Source organism: Histomonas meleagridis (genome assembly GCF_020186115.1).
Source record: "Histomonas meleagridis strain 2922-C6/04-10x chromosome Unknown contig_51, whole genome shotgun sequence".
In the NCBI taxonomy this organism is placed as follows: domain Eukaryota; phylum Parabasalia; order Tritrichomonadida; family Dientamoebidae; genus Histomonas; species Histomonas meleagridis.
The window spans coordinates 1432370-1449788 of NW_027150894.1; the positions used below are offsets into that span (position 1 = coordinate 1432370).

The 17419-nt window shown below is 28.4% G+C and overlaps 4 protein-coding genes across 4 annotated transcripts; 1 reads left to right on the top strand and 3 right to left on the bottom strand.

The window, feature by feature from the left end:
• Nucleotides 1-2122: 2122 nt before the first annotated feature.
• On the bottom strand, nt 2123-3100 carry GO595_007310 (uncharacterized protein; the record flags this gene model as incomplete). The annotated part of the gene is made up of 1 exon (XM_067920760.1): nt 2123-3100. The coding sequence occupies one exon, from the start codon at nt 3098-3100 to the stop codon at nt 2123-2125; it is 978 nt and encodes a 325-aa protein (XP_067772829.1).
• A 1515-nt stretch (nt 3101-4615) lies between these two features.
• On the top strand, nt 4616-4918 carry GO595_007311 (histone-lysine N-methyltransferase SETMAR-like protein; the record flags this gene model as incomplete). Its single annotated transcript, XM_067920762.1, has 1 exon — nt 4616-4918. The coding sequence occupies one exon, from the start codon at nt 4616-4618 to the stop codon at nt 4916-4918; it is 303 nt and encodes a 100-aa protein (XP_067772830.1).
• A 6787-nt stretch (nt 4919-11705) lies between these two features.
• Nucleotides 11706-12374, bottom strand: GO595_007312 (putative U2 snRNP auxiliary factor small subunit; the record flags this gene model as incomplete). Its single annotated transcript, XM_067920763.1, has 1 exon — nt 11706-12374. One exon carries the CDS (start codon nt 12372-12374, stop codon nt 11706-11708), a length of 669 nt encoding a protein of 222 aa, XP_067772831.1.
• A 1614-nt stretch (nt 12375-13988) lies between these two features.
• Nucleotides 13989-14687, bottom strand: GO595_007313 (uncharacterized protein; the record flags this gene model as incomplete). Its single annotated transcript, XM_067920764.1, has 1 exon — nt 13989-14687. One exon carries the CDS (start codon nt 14685-14687, stop codon nt 13989-13991), a length of 699 nt encoding a protein of 232 aa, XP_067772832.1.
• Between the last annotated feature and the right edge of the window lie 2732 nt (nt 14688-17419).

Sequence of the window (17419 nt, forward strand, 5' to 3'; positions counted from 1 at the left end):
ACGGCTTTTATCAAAGAAATGAAAAAACTGTAATTATTAGATGATTCATCCTATTATTTCATGCAAAAAAAATGATTTTTTCAAGAGCTGCTTGAAGCAAGTCTTTTGATTGTGTTTTATTGTTAAAAAAATATTTAGAAATGATTCTAAATTTTTTTTAGATATTGATGATTTGGAAAAGTTAAACAATGTAAAACAAAAGAATTGTTGATGTTTCTTACAAATTACCAAATGAAAAATGTTTTTAGAAGCATGTAAATGTGAAGATTTTTTTTGATTTTCATTTTACTTAAAATAATAAAATATTGATATTTAAATTAATTATAAATTTGAATCCATTTTATATATCTTTGCTTTTGTAGAGAAAATATATAAAAAAATCGGATCGCATAAGAATAGATGAAAAAGAATGAAGTTTGAAACGTTGACATCATAAATTTGAATGCTTTCTTCTCAAAAAAAACTTTTTTCAATTGGGTGATGTCAACTCTCAAAAAAAACCGCTTTATTTCAATGGAAATGGAACAATGCCAACCACAAAATATCTAAGTGGCGAACATTCTGTGGCGAAAGCAACAAATTGCGTATTACAAATTCACCGAATAAGAAATGTTTCTGCTAAAACCAAAATTGTAATTTTCAGCCAAAAAATTTTATAAAATAAAAGATTTCAAAAAAAGAAAAAAATTAATTATTTTCAAAGCTCTGATTATAATGCCTAGCAAACTTATTACATCATTACAGGTAAATAAATTAAATGATACAAAGGCAATGTTAATATATAAATGTAGATATTAATATTAACTTTAGTAATGTGAAGGGGAATTTGTGATTCCTACATGCACTGTGAGGGGTTTTATTACGACTTTTTGATTTTCGTACATATCAATAATTAAAATGTTAAGGTGTAACTGATGAATAAACATGGTGCTGGAATAAGCTATCAGTGTTATAAAAAGAATTGATTTTGAAAAGCAAGAATAAAAATCAATTTGATAAATTAAAGCAATAATTTCCATAATTTCGTCAAACAATATAACGTGTGATTATAACTAATGGAGCAACCTTCATCTGAACGATATCGTAAAGAATTTGCAATAATTGAAATTTCTTATTTCCAAAAGAAAAAATAACATAAATAAACGGTCTCCTAATTGGCAGACTGTAAAAATTCTTTATTCGAATTTGTATTCTAGTCGAACAATTACCTAATTTTCACAGTGTGACAAAAAGCTCCTATACCCTGTATAATTGAAATCTAAATTGAATTTCTTAAGGAGTGGTTTAAATCAAATTTGAAAATTTGAAAAATTTTCAGAAGGAACACATGAAATCAATCATTCGAGTGAATTTGATCAAATATATAGCATTTCATTATTGGATTTAAATCAACGTCTTTCGCAGATTTGCCTCCGTTCAAAATTTGTTATTTCAGATTCAGTTGTGACATTAGAATTCGAAACACTATATAAAAGTCCAGAATCAGAAACACTTAACATGGCTATTGGCTTTCTTTAGCGGGATGCATTAAATTCTCATCAATTAACGTTGGAGCAATTAGATTTTCATCATTTTCTGCATTTTTAAAACGCCATTTGAACTTTGGAATTGAAGGTTTTGCATTTTATGTATGTTATTCAACATGAATCAGAAATCAAGTAGATCAAATGAACCACAACTGGAACTTAAACATTTTCCTGTTGTCCAAATCTTAAATTTATAAAGTATCAAATGAAAACAAACAGTATTCACATTCCAATGATGATGGAATTCTTTCTGATAAATGATGTGTTAACCTAAATCACTTACTAAAATTGAAGATTATGCGTTTCATCAGTGTTCTATTCACGAAACAGTTAATATTGCAACAACTGGCAAATATGCACTTTATAACCACACATCTTTATGATGAATTATTAGTAAACTTTATCTTTTCATATATTTTTATGATGAGTTGGATTACATCGTTTCTTGCTGTTAAGCACCAAAATCAGTCAGTTCCTTAATTATGAAGCCACAAAGTCAAATTATCGCTAACATAACCGATAACATAGTTTTGATTGGTTTACTTAATAAAATGGCCGTTTTGTGTAAAACCGTTAAATTAAATGCTTTACCTGCTTCAATCGAAAGTTGGTACAAACATGTAGCTCTCTTCTGGGGGCCTTTCATCATTTGACCGGCTTGGCGGTTCTAACGAAGTGTATGTTTCATTTGGTTTCAAATCGTATGGATTTTGTTGATCGAATGATGTATAAGTTTGTGTTGGCGGAATGTATGTTTGTTGTGGCTCCGGTGGAATGTATGTTTGTTGTGGCTCAGGTGGAGCATATGTTTCTTGTTGAGGAATGTATGCATTCGTTGATACTTCAGTGGGTGGTGGTTGGTAGCTTGCATATTGAGGGGGTTGTTCTTGTGGTTGCATTTGTTGCTCATTTGTTGTTTGTGATTGATCTGGTATTGTTGCAACAATTGGATTTTCGGAACAGAGTGCTTTGATAGCTTTGTTATCCTCAAGAATTTGAGTCATTGTGGCACGCATCTCTTTGGCTAAGAACGTGTAAGCGTGTTTAAGTCTTCTGCTTTTGAATTTCGAAAAGCGGTCTTGAATAACAAGAAGTTCTTCATCTTTCTTGATCGCTTCTGCAAGTACATTGGCTTTCTTTTCTTTGTCTTTGGCAAGTTCGGCTTCAGCTTTGATTCTTTTAGAAGATCCTTTTTCTGATAGAATGCGAACTTCCTCCTTTTGCTTTTCATACTTTGTGCACCGCTCTTTGTAGTGGTTCCTGGCTTCGATTGATGCCATTGAAGCTCTATAAAGAACTGTGAAACGTGCTGCAATATCATTGAAATCTTCTGCCATTCTTTCATAAGCATCAATAAACCTTTCTTCACTGTTTATGGAGCTATAAAACCTTTCTGTTATTTGTTTCATCCTTGGAGAAAATTCTGGAACTTCATGTTCAACAATCAACTCAAGGTTATTCATGAATTTTCGATAATGTTTGATTTCTCTTCGATAGTGTTTTACCTCGCTTCTTGCATTTTCGACAACAGAATTGATGTTAGCGAGGATTTTCTTTTTGGATACGCTTGACATTGAAATGATGATCACTTTTGTATATTTTACAAATGTAATGCGAACCACCAAAGGAATGGTGATAAAGAAAAGTGACAAATTAGTTTCATGATTTGATTTAAAGAACTTAAATATTTAAAACATTTAATCGAGCCAAAAATGCACGATAATCAAGTAATGAAACATGTTCATGATTAACTCCTTCTTTTACATATTGCATACGAAGCTTCCAATTATCTTTTGATAATTCATCAAGTGCTGAGATGAATTCCCCAATGAGTTTTGGTCTTGAAAATTTGTTCATTAATTTGTTTATTTCTTCTTTTGTTTTATATTTAGAAAAATATAATGTGTTCATGTTCTTTACTGAAGATGGTTCAAGTATTTCTTCTTCTATCATCCTTTCAAGAAGAAAATGTGATTGCATTTCTATTCTCAGTAAATATTCACAAAATATTAGAACAAGATTAGCTTCAGCTTCACTAATGCTTTTACCTTTTTCATCTTCTTTTTCTTTTGAAGTTAATATATATTTAATATATATATTTATTTTCATTATTTGATTGAGAAATAAAAGCTGAATAGATAAGTCTAGAAACAAGATAGTTAAATTTATATAGGGTGTCCGGATAAATTTTAGTATCAGCGTTTGTGCTGAATAATATTTTCTAAAATTTTAAATATAAATACATTAAATGTATGTGATATTTTATTTTAAATATTGGATCTTATTTTTATTTGGTTCATGAGTTATAGTAAAAAAAATGATACAAAATCCGTTTATTTTTAAAATACGTTTAAAATTTCATTTTTAAAATGAGTGATCATATGAAACATCTCGTCATATATTGGTACAGCAAAAATTTGAAGCCAAATGATATATATATAAAATGTTGTAAAAACTTTGGTGAAAATAATGTTCACTATAGCACAATAACAGATTGGTGTAGAAAATTATTATTAGGCCAAAACATTCTGGTAATAAAAACTGGCAGCGGTTTATCTACAGATAATTTTATTGACCCTTTAATTTGTGATCAATTAGTACAAATGCCATTTCACAGTGTCAGAACATTGAGCACAACTTTAAAAATCCCAAAAAGTACAATCCATGATCATCTCCGCAAAATGGGATTTGTTGTGAAGCATTTAAGGTTCGTTCCCCACACACTTTCTTATGAACAAAAATTACAACGTATTGATAAGTCAAAACAACTTTTGGAAATTATTCAACAGGCACGTCACCAATCTTGGAAGTTCTTCTTGACAGGTGATGGGAGCTGGTTTTATTTTACAGAAGATTTTGAAATTCAATGGCTCCAGCCTGATCAAAAACCTTTTACAAGACCTAGAAGAATTATTTCAACACCAAAAAGAATGCTAACGGTTTTTTGGTCTCCTTTGGGATTTAGAATAGTTGAGATGTTACCTTATGGTAATTAATTTAATAGGTCTTACTTTACTGAATCTATTCTAAAGAAAATTGTTAAAACAAATCCTCAGCAAAAGGAAGGGCGGCCGAAAAGAAAAGTTGTGATGCATATGGACAATGCGACACCTCATCGGTCAAGGGAAACCAAGAAGTTTGCCATCAAAAATGGGTTATCTTTATGCCCTCATCCAGCATTTTCGCCAGATTTAGCACCATCAGACTTTTATCTTTTTGGTAAAGTTAAAAATGAATTAAAAGGTTCAGGGTTTGTCTCAGAAGATGAACTTTTTGAGGCAATTAAGTCAATATTGGAGAAGATCACAAGAGATGAACTTGAATCCGTCTTTAGAGAATGGGAAAGGAGACTCCAAGCCTGTATTGATAATGGGGGTGATTACATTGAGTAAAGTTTACTTTACTATAAAAATTTTGTTTGTAGCATTTTCTGATATTAAGATACTAAAATTTTTCCGGACACCCTATATGTCAGCCTACCTACAAATAAATTATTTGTTGCTTGAACTGATTGATCGAAATTTTTTTCGTTGAGATTGAGATTGATTCTAATGATTTCGAAAGTTCCATTAACAAAATAATGTTTCTTGGTGTAGCAATTAATTGCAAGCAGAGCACTTTTAATGTAGCTACCGTAGATATATAAAAATCTTTTATGTCTACTGCTCTTTAATGTAGCTACAGCTGCTCGATATATCATGCAACCTCGATGATTTATCATCACTTCAGCAGTTTTGCTAATTCTCGTTACCATTTTGAATTTTTTCGTAGCCGTCTCGAAGGTGCTGTAAAAGCATTTTTAAAATTTATATATAGAATAAAAAATTTACAGATCATTCTCGAAGAAATGATAACGCAACATCTTCCCAAAAAGCGAATGTAAAAGATTAAAACCTTAACCTCGCCGCGTTCTTTGCGTGGAATGGCCTATAGCCATGATCACATTCTTCAATTTTCAGCAATTTGTTTGTATTCATGTAGACCACCCATACAAATTATGCCATCTTAATTGCACATACGTTCGACAATACCTTTTTGGGTTGTACCACTTAATAGCACTTAGTCATCATCCAATCTAACGAAATCGACGATCAAAAAAACTTGAAACAAAAATAACGACACACCGGTGTGTGGTTCTGCAGAATTGGTAACATTAATAGAGGTGGTATTAGTACGAATTCAAGAATGTGCAATAAAACTTTGTAAAAAATCGAATTCCGTTTCTATATTTTATTGAAAAAGTGACATCAAATTCTTTCATCGTATTAGGGCACCCTATTTTGCATACTGGGGATGGAAGAAGAAGACAGAACAAATATTTTTTCAGCAGTATTCTCACGATATGTGGAAAATTCAGGCCTTCATGTAATTTATGCACTAGCAGAATTCGAGAAAAAATCAGATACTAACGAAATCTCAAATAATCAAATCCTTGAATCAATCTTTGAATATTTTCCACGAAAGTTATCTTTTTATATAACAATGATTTCAGAAATTACAGATATGTTTGCCTTTGGAAGTAATGAGGCTTTACAATATTTATCAAAAATCATTAAAGGTCTTCTTAAGGATTCCAGCAATACTCCTTTTTCAGAAATACAGGGCATGTCTCCAAGTTTTGATCCCCAAAATCGACATCACGTTTTACTTTTTTATTATTTTGCCATGTTTTTTGTTACAGATTTAATATGTCATATTGTTGCTAAGTGTGGACCTGGAAAATCTATTAGTTTTGTTTTACGCGCTGGTTATAACTTTTCAACATCTCAACATTATTTACCAAATCTTGGAATTAAAATTATCCGTCAGTGGTCTGTTATTTATTCCATCCTTTCAGAAACTGATTTCCCTGCAGTTTCACAAATTTTTTCATTATTTGCAACTACAAATGATCTAACAATACCCTTTATTTTATATCGATTCATTCGTTTTGATTGTGACAATGGGTATGGCGTAGTATTTTTTGACCAAATAATAACAGCTTTTAAACAACTTATAAAGAAAAAAGCAGTGAATAATTTAATTTTAGAATCAATTGGTTCCATGATTTTAACACTTCCATATTCCGAAGAAACCTTCCAAAAGATCTATGCATTAATCCGTCCCTTAAAAAAAGAAAAGAATATTTCGGATGGTGTTTTAACTTTACGTTTATTATTATTATTTCGTCTTCCAAAAGGGGCATCCCAATTAAGCCGCTTTTTCCACACAAAAATTGTACCATATGCATCAGACAAGCAACATCTTGAAAACAGTATTTTTAACTTTTTTGTATTATTTCATGCACGAAATAGTGATCCCAGTAGTTTCTTTTGGGAATGGGGTCGAAATCCACGCGCATCCAAATTAAGTTATATCAAATCTAAATCAGTTATTGAATTTCCACAAGAAGATCCACGATCATTAACATCATTATTTATGAACACGTTTTTTTTAAAATCGGATTTTTCAGTTTCACCTAATTTGTTTAAGAAAGTTTTAGTAATTTTAGCCGGGATTGACTTTAAATATTTTACTAAAAACATATTACCGAAATTCATTGAATTAAATAATAGTGATCCACGATTCATTACCATGTTACGAATTATTCCATTAGTTAATTCTGATGATTTTGTTTCTAATGCATTTCAACCAGTTACAAAAGAACAACAACAAGAATTTAACTTAGCGATAAAACCAAAAGTTAAATTATGTTTAAATGAATGTGAGAAAGAAATCACACAACAAAATTTAATATTTTTCCAAGATCCCGAATTAATGTTAACATCTTCTTCAAGAGAAGCAGATCAAAAGATTTCGTTGATATTAGAAGAATGGAATATTCATGAGTTTAGTGAACTTTTAGTTGATCATATTCAGAATGAACATTATGAAAATAATTTCACGTTAATTGGGAAATTAATACCTTCTTTAATATATGTATTAGATCCAACTGATTTTTCGAATGTTTCATTAATGAAATTACTCATCGAACTTTGTAATCATAATAATCCTAACGTTGCTTTAACATCATATGACATATGTAGAAATATTTTACCAAAACTTCCAAATGTTAAAAATTATTTGGAAGTGATAATTAAATTATCAATGAAGATTATGGCGCCTGAAAGTTTCTTAACAAAATTATCATTAATATATTATTCATTAAAAATAACAAAAGAAACTTTGCCGATAGAACTATTATATGATTTAGAATTTTATTCTTTTTGTTGTTTTAGTTCAATATATCCAAATACAAGAAATTTGAGTTATAATATTTTAATTAAAATTAATGAGTTACTGAACTCTAAAGGTTTAATATCAATCATTTTACCTAAAAAGAAAATCTTGGAAAGAATTGTGAAAGTTCGTTTGTTTAGTATAATAAATATAAATAATTTTGAACAAAAAAAATTTCCACAAGGTGAAATACCTTTAGAAATAGCAATTTTAACACATTTTTATGATTTATGGTTATATATATTAGCTGAGATTTTTAACATATTAATTTTTTCCAATTATACACCAATATTAAGTCGATTTGATAAATATAAAGATTTGATATTAAAAGTTTGTTTAGATGATAAATCAGAATCAAAAACTTCATTAATTGGAATGTTAATATTAGTCATTAATTCACAATTTTATAAAGCGTTTATATTAGACTGTAAATTCATTGATAATTTCGAACAATTCGAACCATTTGATTCGAATTATATTGATAATCGAGGATTTGCTTGTAATGCATTTCATTCTTTATTAACATCTGGATATGAAGTTAATCAACGAATTGCATTTACTGCATTATCACATTTACATTTTTCATTATTAGGTGCAATGATTGATGTTTTATCTGATTTACCAAATGAAAATATACCTGAAGCTACACATATATTAACGAAATTAATACAAACACCAGAATTACAAAAGCAATTCTTTAAACATAATATTCCACGATTTGTAAGTTTTTTAAACTCATTACATTATTATATAACTAAAACTAAATTAAATAATTTCCGTATTAAATCTTGGACTAAAGATGAAGAAATTCATTTGTTTCATAATTTAACATTTATACAAGATTATTGTAATATTATGTTAATAGTATTTAGTTCTTATACTGGTGTAATACCAGAAGAATCATGGCCAATTAATTCGAGACGTGCAATTTTTCGATTTTTATTAAATTGGGGATTAACTGAATCTAAATCATTACAAGTATTACGTGATGAAGTAGAAATAGCTTTAATAATGATATCTAATAAAGGTACTATATATAAAGAAGCGATTTTAGAAGATGATGTTTCATTAATATATTTTTCACAGATAGAAATGAAAGGGAAAAACATAATGGCAAATTTATTACAATATAATTTCGAAGCATTATTTAAGTTATATTTAAATGGAGTATTTACTCAACAAACAGTTTATTCATTATATATCTTAAATGCAATAATTAAAGGTTCGAATTTTAATAATAATTCTAATTTAATTATTCCGAATTTTGGTTATTTATTAATATGTTTAGAAATACATTCGTTACATAATAATAATCAATTCTCAAAATCTTTTATCGAAAAGTTATATAAGTTTTTAATAAATACTGATTATATGAATAAAGATGAATTAATTGATTTAAATCAAACTCCTTCGAATTTATTTCCTTTTGCTACAGAAGCAGTTTTTTCTGCAGCGTTTAACATAATAAAAAATCCTCATAATACATTAGTAAAAGATGTTTTAATAATATTATTACATTGGTGTAAAAACATTCGTTTATTACCAATGAATTTACAATGTACGCAAAACATATTTAAAGAATTTAATTATTTCACTCCATATCAATTCTTAAGTAATTTAATGGAAGTGACTGAGAAATTAGAACCCGAATTATTCTCTGATATATTTAATATCTGGATCGAATTATTACAAAGTCCTGATCATAATGATATTATACCAGTATTTATAAACAATTGTTGGATTAATCCTGAAACTAAAGCACAATTCATATCAGCAAATACTAAATTAAATCCAATCGATTTAGCAAAACGACTTTTCACACATTTATCATTTTCTTATTATTATTATATTACTCAATGTCGGAAACAATCATTTGAACAAGAAGTTAATTATGTCTATAATTTCATCCCAATGTTAAAAGATTATTTCAAAGATATCTTAAAAGAAATGCCACAAATTTTACATTTTGTTATTCTTTATCGTGATAAGAAAAGTAAACAACTTGCTGAATTAATATGGAATGTATATAACATCGATGTAAATATTCATGGTCCTGCAATTCCTAAACAACATTTCCGTAAAATCATTGATCAAATAATTATGAAACTTGGAGGTAAAGATTCGCAAATAGTTATCGATTGGGGTAATGAAGCACTTAAATGGGTATTCGGTTGTCCTGAATTAGAGAAAAGTTTAATATCATTACATGTATATAATCATATCTTTAACCCTTTTGATGAAAACTTACCAAATAATATCATGAAAATAGTCTCTTATCATATCGAAAAGAACTCTAAAGAAACTTCATTGTTATGTGAATTCATTATCGAAACATTTTATTTGTTCATGAAACATCCGAAAATTGATTTTAATTTCTCATTAAAATATCATCGAATTTTCCTCGACTCGAAACTTCTCTTCAAGTCGATTAGAAAAGCAACGCCTTTCTTTATCGAACTATATAATAATATAAACTCTGTGAAAAGATTTCCACGTGAATTTATTATTCCAATTGTTCGTCCTTTAATTCCACATATCGAAACAAATAAAGAAACTCAACAATTCATTGATATGTTAATATCTGTCTTTAAAGTTAATGAATTAATGTTATTATCTTTACCTATAAAAATTAATTTCCCTGAATCATTTCCTTCTTGTCCAAGCTTCGAAGTAGTATTTGAACAATCTACTGAAAGTGAATTATGTAATGTGTTATCTTATTATTCTGATATGTGCGTCAAATCTTCAACACAAGTAATGAATTCGATATTTAATATATCAACAAAAATATTTATAAAAATAGAAAATAATAGTAACTTATTATTCTCATTGACTAAAATTTATCATTGCGCATTAAGATCAATTTTTAAATGTCCCGAAGCAAATGGATTTATTAAAATTATTTGTAAGAAACAACCAAGTGTATCAAGTTGTAATATCGGAGACTTTAGTAAATGGGCACGATCGCTGGAGGACGTTAACCGATCGTTAAAATTGTTAATCAAAAATAACGAGGGAAATTCACCGACGATAACAGATTGTAAATCGTACCTATCGGTCACGAATTTTTTGTTCATGAAAACACCACCAAAAATTATACCTTATTCTACACAATATGATATGATTGAGAGTATGAAGAAAATTACGGCTGTAAGAGGCGTAAAAAAGAGATTGAGAAAAAGTAATAGGAAATCAAAATCTGTTGCATTTTACGCTAATTTCGCAAACTCTTTGTCAATTGTATTCACTGAAACAACAGCGAAAAAGGAAATTAAGGAAATGGGTCCACTGTTACATCCAAAGGCACTCGTGTTTAAGCCAGAAATGTTGGTGATGGCACCGGAAAGAAGAAGAAAGCCATCATCGCATGAGTTTTTGGGCATGCGTCACTCTTCATCGGTACATTTTGTTCAGAAATAAATGTTTAATATTAATAATTTTTTATTTTTGTATTAGTATAAAACAAGTATCCCCGAAGCATAAAAATACATAAAGTTGTTTTTAAGAATTTAAAAATGAAGTAAAACATAGACAATTATAATTATTTCATGAAATTTTATATGAAAAATATTTTTTTTTAATCCATTTGTATAATTCTATAATTATTATATTATGATATTTTCATATAACTTGTTGTGTTCAAAAATTTTTTAAGATATAAAATATCTTATTGATTACATATTCATACAGTCTGAAATGATAAAAACATATTAAATTTTGTCATTTATGATGCAGAAAATCTCGTTTATTAATGTGGACGGAATTATATGTATAAGAAGTTAGTAATATATGACATATATTACTGATATTGTTCAAAAAATGACAAATTGTATTTTTATACATATTTTTTTGTGCATAAAAACATTATTAATATATAATACAGTTAAAAGCATTTAATAAAACCAAACAAATTAACTGTATGTGTTCACTCATTTATTACAAATGTAAATCTTCAAACATTTACTCATGTGTATCTGTTTTGATTGGCTCGACTCCTTTCAGCATTATCTCCTCCGGCGACGTTGATATCTTTGTTTCCTCGTACTCTCTGCTTGGGTAAACTTTGGAGTTTCGATTGAAGCATTTGACTCGAAGCGCGTGAGAAGGCTCAATCGGATGCACGTAGCCACACATTATCCCTTTGTCGCATCTTTTGTTCGGTGGGTTACATATAAGGGTGCTAAGGCGAACGCTGTCCCATAGAGATGTCTTGATCTTTCGACCGGCATAATACCTCCCATTGAGCTTCATGTGGGCAGCTAGAGCAGAATCTGCATCATCAAAACTGACCCAAACTGTTCCTGACAGAAATGAACGAAGATTTCCTGCAACTAATATATCTGTAATTTCACCAAATTGTCGCAATTCAAGATAGATATCATAATAAAAGGCATCAAAAAGACGCTGCTTTTCTTCTTCTGTCTTAGGATTTTGCTGATTTAAATAACAATAAAAAACTTCGGGATTTGGATATAAATGATGGAGAATTAAAATGCGTGGAAATGCTGTTTTGATATGATAGCAAGGACAATAATCTCCATATGGACATACACCAAATTTATCGTATAATACACATGTCGGATTTGTGCGATTTTGATTTCTTTCGTATGCCTTAAGTATGCCACGCATTCTGTTCTCTTCTAATTGTCCCTCTAATTCTTTGATTTTTTGTAGGTGCAAGTTTACTTTTGGATGGTTGGGGTTCATTTTGAAAATAAAGTATTCAATATAATCATATCGAACTGTTACAATTTTAAATGAAAATTAATTTCTGCAGTAGCTCGCAACCTCATGTATAAAAACACATATGAGAGAATCTCCCGATTTTAAAGAAAAGATGAGCTTTTATTCAATTTGAAATAATTGATGAAATCAATATTATATTTTTTATTAATTTATCATAATAAACTTAGAAACTGAAGGGGTTTGGTCCGTTGTTCGCAACACAAAAATAGTCAAAAGGATCATTTGTATCCATGTATCCATAAAAAATGTCATTTTCTGTACTTTCTGTATTTTCTGTGTTTTCTGTATTTTTTATGGGGCCAATTTCTGGAGCTTTGGGTTTGGGATGATTGCTGGATGCTTGCGCAAGGTGTGATGGAAGAACATATTTTTTATCTCGATTTATATACTTATGCCAACGGTTTTTTATATTATTTCCACTCCTGCCTTTAAGAAAAGATGATATTTTAACCCACTTCGGACCAATTTCAAGGAATTTAGATATGATAATGTCATCTTCTTCTTTTGTCCAAGGTCTCTTTTCAACCTGATTTTTAAGCGTGTTGTTGTACCTATCGCGACATTGACGAGCGGTACGCTCAGGCAATTTTGATGCAATTTCTGCCCAATTAATTTTTTCGCCACAATTAACAAGCTCAAGTAATATTTTATCTTCTTCGGGTGTAAACCACTTTCTGTGGGGAGTTATTTTGTTATATTTATTTTGTAAAAAGGCGTTCGGCTGGTTCATCAAAGTGGAGCCAAGCGAATACAACCATTCTTAACTTTACACAAATTTTAACCTTTGAATCCCGCTAATTAAATACAAACCGTAACTGCTATTAAAAAGTTAAAATGGCAATTCAAAAAGTGCTTTTTTTTGCTTTTGTCATTCAATTTTTCTAATAGTCAGCTTTACAGTTCGAAAAAATACAACTGAAATGGAATAGATGAACAACTCAAGACAGAAAGTCTAAAGATACAAACTATTCAAACTCATATGAAAAATTGATTTTTCCGATGTTTTACCTCTCTAATATTAAAACTTATCATTAGATTTAAATTTCTTCATTCATCCATATTACTTTATTTATATTTTGATGTGATTAAATGTGGTATGCTATATTATAGATCTACCTTCAGAATCCAATTATTGAATGTTTGTTTTGATTTTCAGTTCCACAATCAGGTTGCAAAATTGCCTTTTAGAATGTTGGAGAGCTCAAAACCAGTGCTCTCTACAAAAATCAGCTCAATGCTTCTCACAAATGTTCTCAAATGCTCATGAGCAACATTAATATGAGACACCTAATCACAAGCTCTTTTTATGATAATGATTTCACATTAGTAGTTTTTCTTCATGATTGGCCACTCAGCAAATTTCATATTTTCACTAATTTATTAAACCTGATTTCGGTCATTGTTCCAAATTCATTTAACAAAGAGAAAACAATTTGATTTTACTCATAATAATTTGCAAATAAAGTAATAATAATAAATTGTTTTATACAAACAAATCTATCCAATTTTAACATTAATAGTCCAAAAGAAGAAGTCTTCATTGCATCCTATTCCAAAACAGTCTGTTTGGCAATCAGATGCAGTTACATTTGAAGGAATTGGTATCTGAATTGAATCTTTTTTGGCTTCAATTACAACTTCCTTTTCCTCAATTCTTATAGAGTAGTCAAGTGGTGGCTTAGGAATAATATGGTCTTCTATGAGGGAATCTTGTTCATATGTTCCATCTTTTATCGTGTAAACCATTGAATTTGTTGTGGTAAATTTAACGTTCTCTTGACGAATGTAAAAAACATCGATTGGAGCAAACAGCTTTGTCTCGATTTGATTTATGCATTCATATACGTTCACAACCTTTTTCCATAGTTTAATAATCGGTTCGGAATACGTAAGCAATGTATTTAAATTTATAGAAAGTAATTTTGTAACTGGAGCAGAATGAGCAGGAAACTCTTCTTCTACGGAAAAAGTAGATGTATTTAAGAAACGAACAAACCCATCATCTGTTCCAAAAACAATATGATAATAATGAGGAACAGCACAATATACGCAATTACGAAAGCTAGGATTGGTAACAATCCATTCGCCAATACAGTAGCCATTTTCTTTGTTGAACCCTCTAAGAAATCCATCACCGCCAATGACAATTGTTTTTGTAAAAGAGCCACAATCAATAAATGTTATTTCCCCTGGCATTCTAGCTCTAGCAAATGACTTTAAGACGATTGATTTGCTATGATACAGATATGAAGTTTGATAAAAAAATGGTATATGTTGATTGTAAGTTAATTTTGGAAATGTAATTAATTCAAGTATGGGCGTTGATTGCTGAAGGGCTTGAGCATCTTCGTGAACTTGTCTTTTGAGAAGAGAATTCATTCTGCTTTTTGTATCTTCAATTGAATTATATGATTTGATTTCATTTATACACTGGTCAATCTCTTCCATCATATGCTTAAATTCAATTTTCATTCTTTGTGCATTTTCTAGAAAACAATTCAACTCATTTAGTAGAGATGGATCAGGTTCCATTTAAATCTGACAAAAATATTTCAGAAAAAATAAAAATGACAAATATCGTTTAAGTTTGATAAGACAACGCATCACTTTTAAATTTGTTCAATTTTTTTCGTTAAATTATCAGCATAATTTACGAAATTGAAATTTCTGATACAACCAAATCTCAAAAATGTAATTATTCCAATAAATAAAATTATTCTCAGTAATGTAAACAGTTACTAATTTTTGACATTAATAAAATGTAATGTTTTTGAGAAAATTTGTTTAATTTATGAACAAACATTACTAAAATATTAAGATCATTTTCATTTTTTACATTTTGGGTACCAATGTACTTTATCGTCCTGTATGAAATGTTATGTGAAATATTTATTAACAAGATTAAAATGATTAACACAGATCAAGACGATAATACAAATTCTAAGTGTGATTCTATTTACATGAGTTTACTTACATCACTTGAACAAATTATTTTTAATTTAAATGAGGAAAATCTTTCTACATCAGTTCAACAGACAATGGAATTATATGATTCAAATTTCCCATATTCATTTAATATTGTTATAAGTAATTTGGTTTATTATAGATTTTATTCTAAGTATTATGAAATCAATACAAATTTAAAATATTTAGAAATTCTTCAAATGAAAGAGGAAGAAAAAAACAAAAATAATTTAAAAATTATTGATATTTTTGCTAATTACTTAATATCAAAGAAAATTATCGAAGAAGATGAACCATATTATATCATAGAAAGCATGATAAAATTAAATTTAATTGATGCAAATATTGTGAATATAATCCAATCAAAATATTTTGCGCATCGTAAACCTGAAAGTGAATATAAAGATTTTTATAATAGTGATCGATTTTGTAAAACTTTTATGAATAATAATTATAAGCTTTCAAAGAATGATTGGGAACTTCATAAGCAATTAATCGAAGAAGGAGTAAATCCTAATAAACTTTCAAAAATAATTCGAAATGATGATATTGAAAAACTTCAAGAAATATCAAATCAAAATTATTTTAATTTAAATCAAATTATTGAACCATCACTTTATGAAAGATGTTCATACATTAATCATTATATTTCATTAATTGATTATGCAGCATTTTTTGGATCCATTAAATGTTTCAAATATTTGTTATTAAATGGTTCTCGTATCAAAAATACCGGCAGTTATGCTGTGGCGAGTGGTAATTTAGAGATCATTCATTTATGTGAGCAAAATCATGCTTCATTTAGTGGTGCATATGAAGCAGCAATTAAATTCCATCGAAATGAAATCTTTGATTATATATATGAAAATAAAATTGAAACAATTAATAATGAGCTAATACAAATATATTGTGTCTGTAGTGGAAATTATGAAATTCTTACATATTTAGAGAAAAAAGCTATTAGTATAAGTGATTCTTCTATTAATAAAGCAGCATTATATGGTAACATATATCTTGTTAAACACTTTCTTCAGAATAATTTGATACCAAATAAAATATTATTAAACTCAATCATATCGCAAAATTTAGAACTTGTTAAATATATTCTTGAACAAGAAAATGTTAATGTGAATGATAAAGATATTTGATGTATTATATTTGATGTTATTTTTAATAATTTTATATTTCAAAATATTTTTTGAAAATAAAAAAAAATATTTGAAACAGCACTTATGTATGCATCTAAAAACAATTATGTTGAAATAGTAAAAATGCTTCTTGAAAAGAAAGGAGTTGACATTAATCATAAAAATTTATATAAGTTTAATTAATTTTTATTTCAAAATCATATTTGGAAAATATTAAAATATTTTAGAACAGCACTTTCATGGGCAGCATTTAATGGTTTTACTGAAATAGCTAAATTACTTTTGAAGCAAGAAGGAATTGATATTAATACTAAGGAAATTTATTTGTTTTATTTAGTATTTATTTTAATGATTTTATATATCAAAATAATATTTGGAAATTATTTAAATTATTTATGACAGCACTTATGTGGGCATCTAGATATGGTTATACAGAAATAGTTAAAATGCTTCTTGAACAAAAAGGAATTGATATTAATACTAAAGATATGAATTTGTTTTATTTGAAATTTATTTTAATAATTTGATATTTCAAAATAATATTTGGAAATTGTTTAAATTATTTGATACAGCACTTATTTTAGCATCTGAAAAAGGTTATAGAGAAATAATGAAATTACTTCTTGAACAAAAAGGAATTGATATTGTTGTTGATAACATTTTTTTGCTTGATATAAATTTTGTTGAAATATTTCAATGTTTGAAAACAATATTTGGAAATTATTATAATATTTTAGAACTCCACTTATGTGGGCAACATTATACGGTTATGCAGATATAGTAAAACTTCTTATTGAGAAAGAAGGAATTGATAAA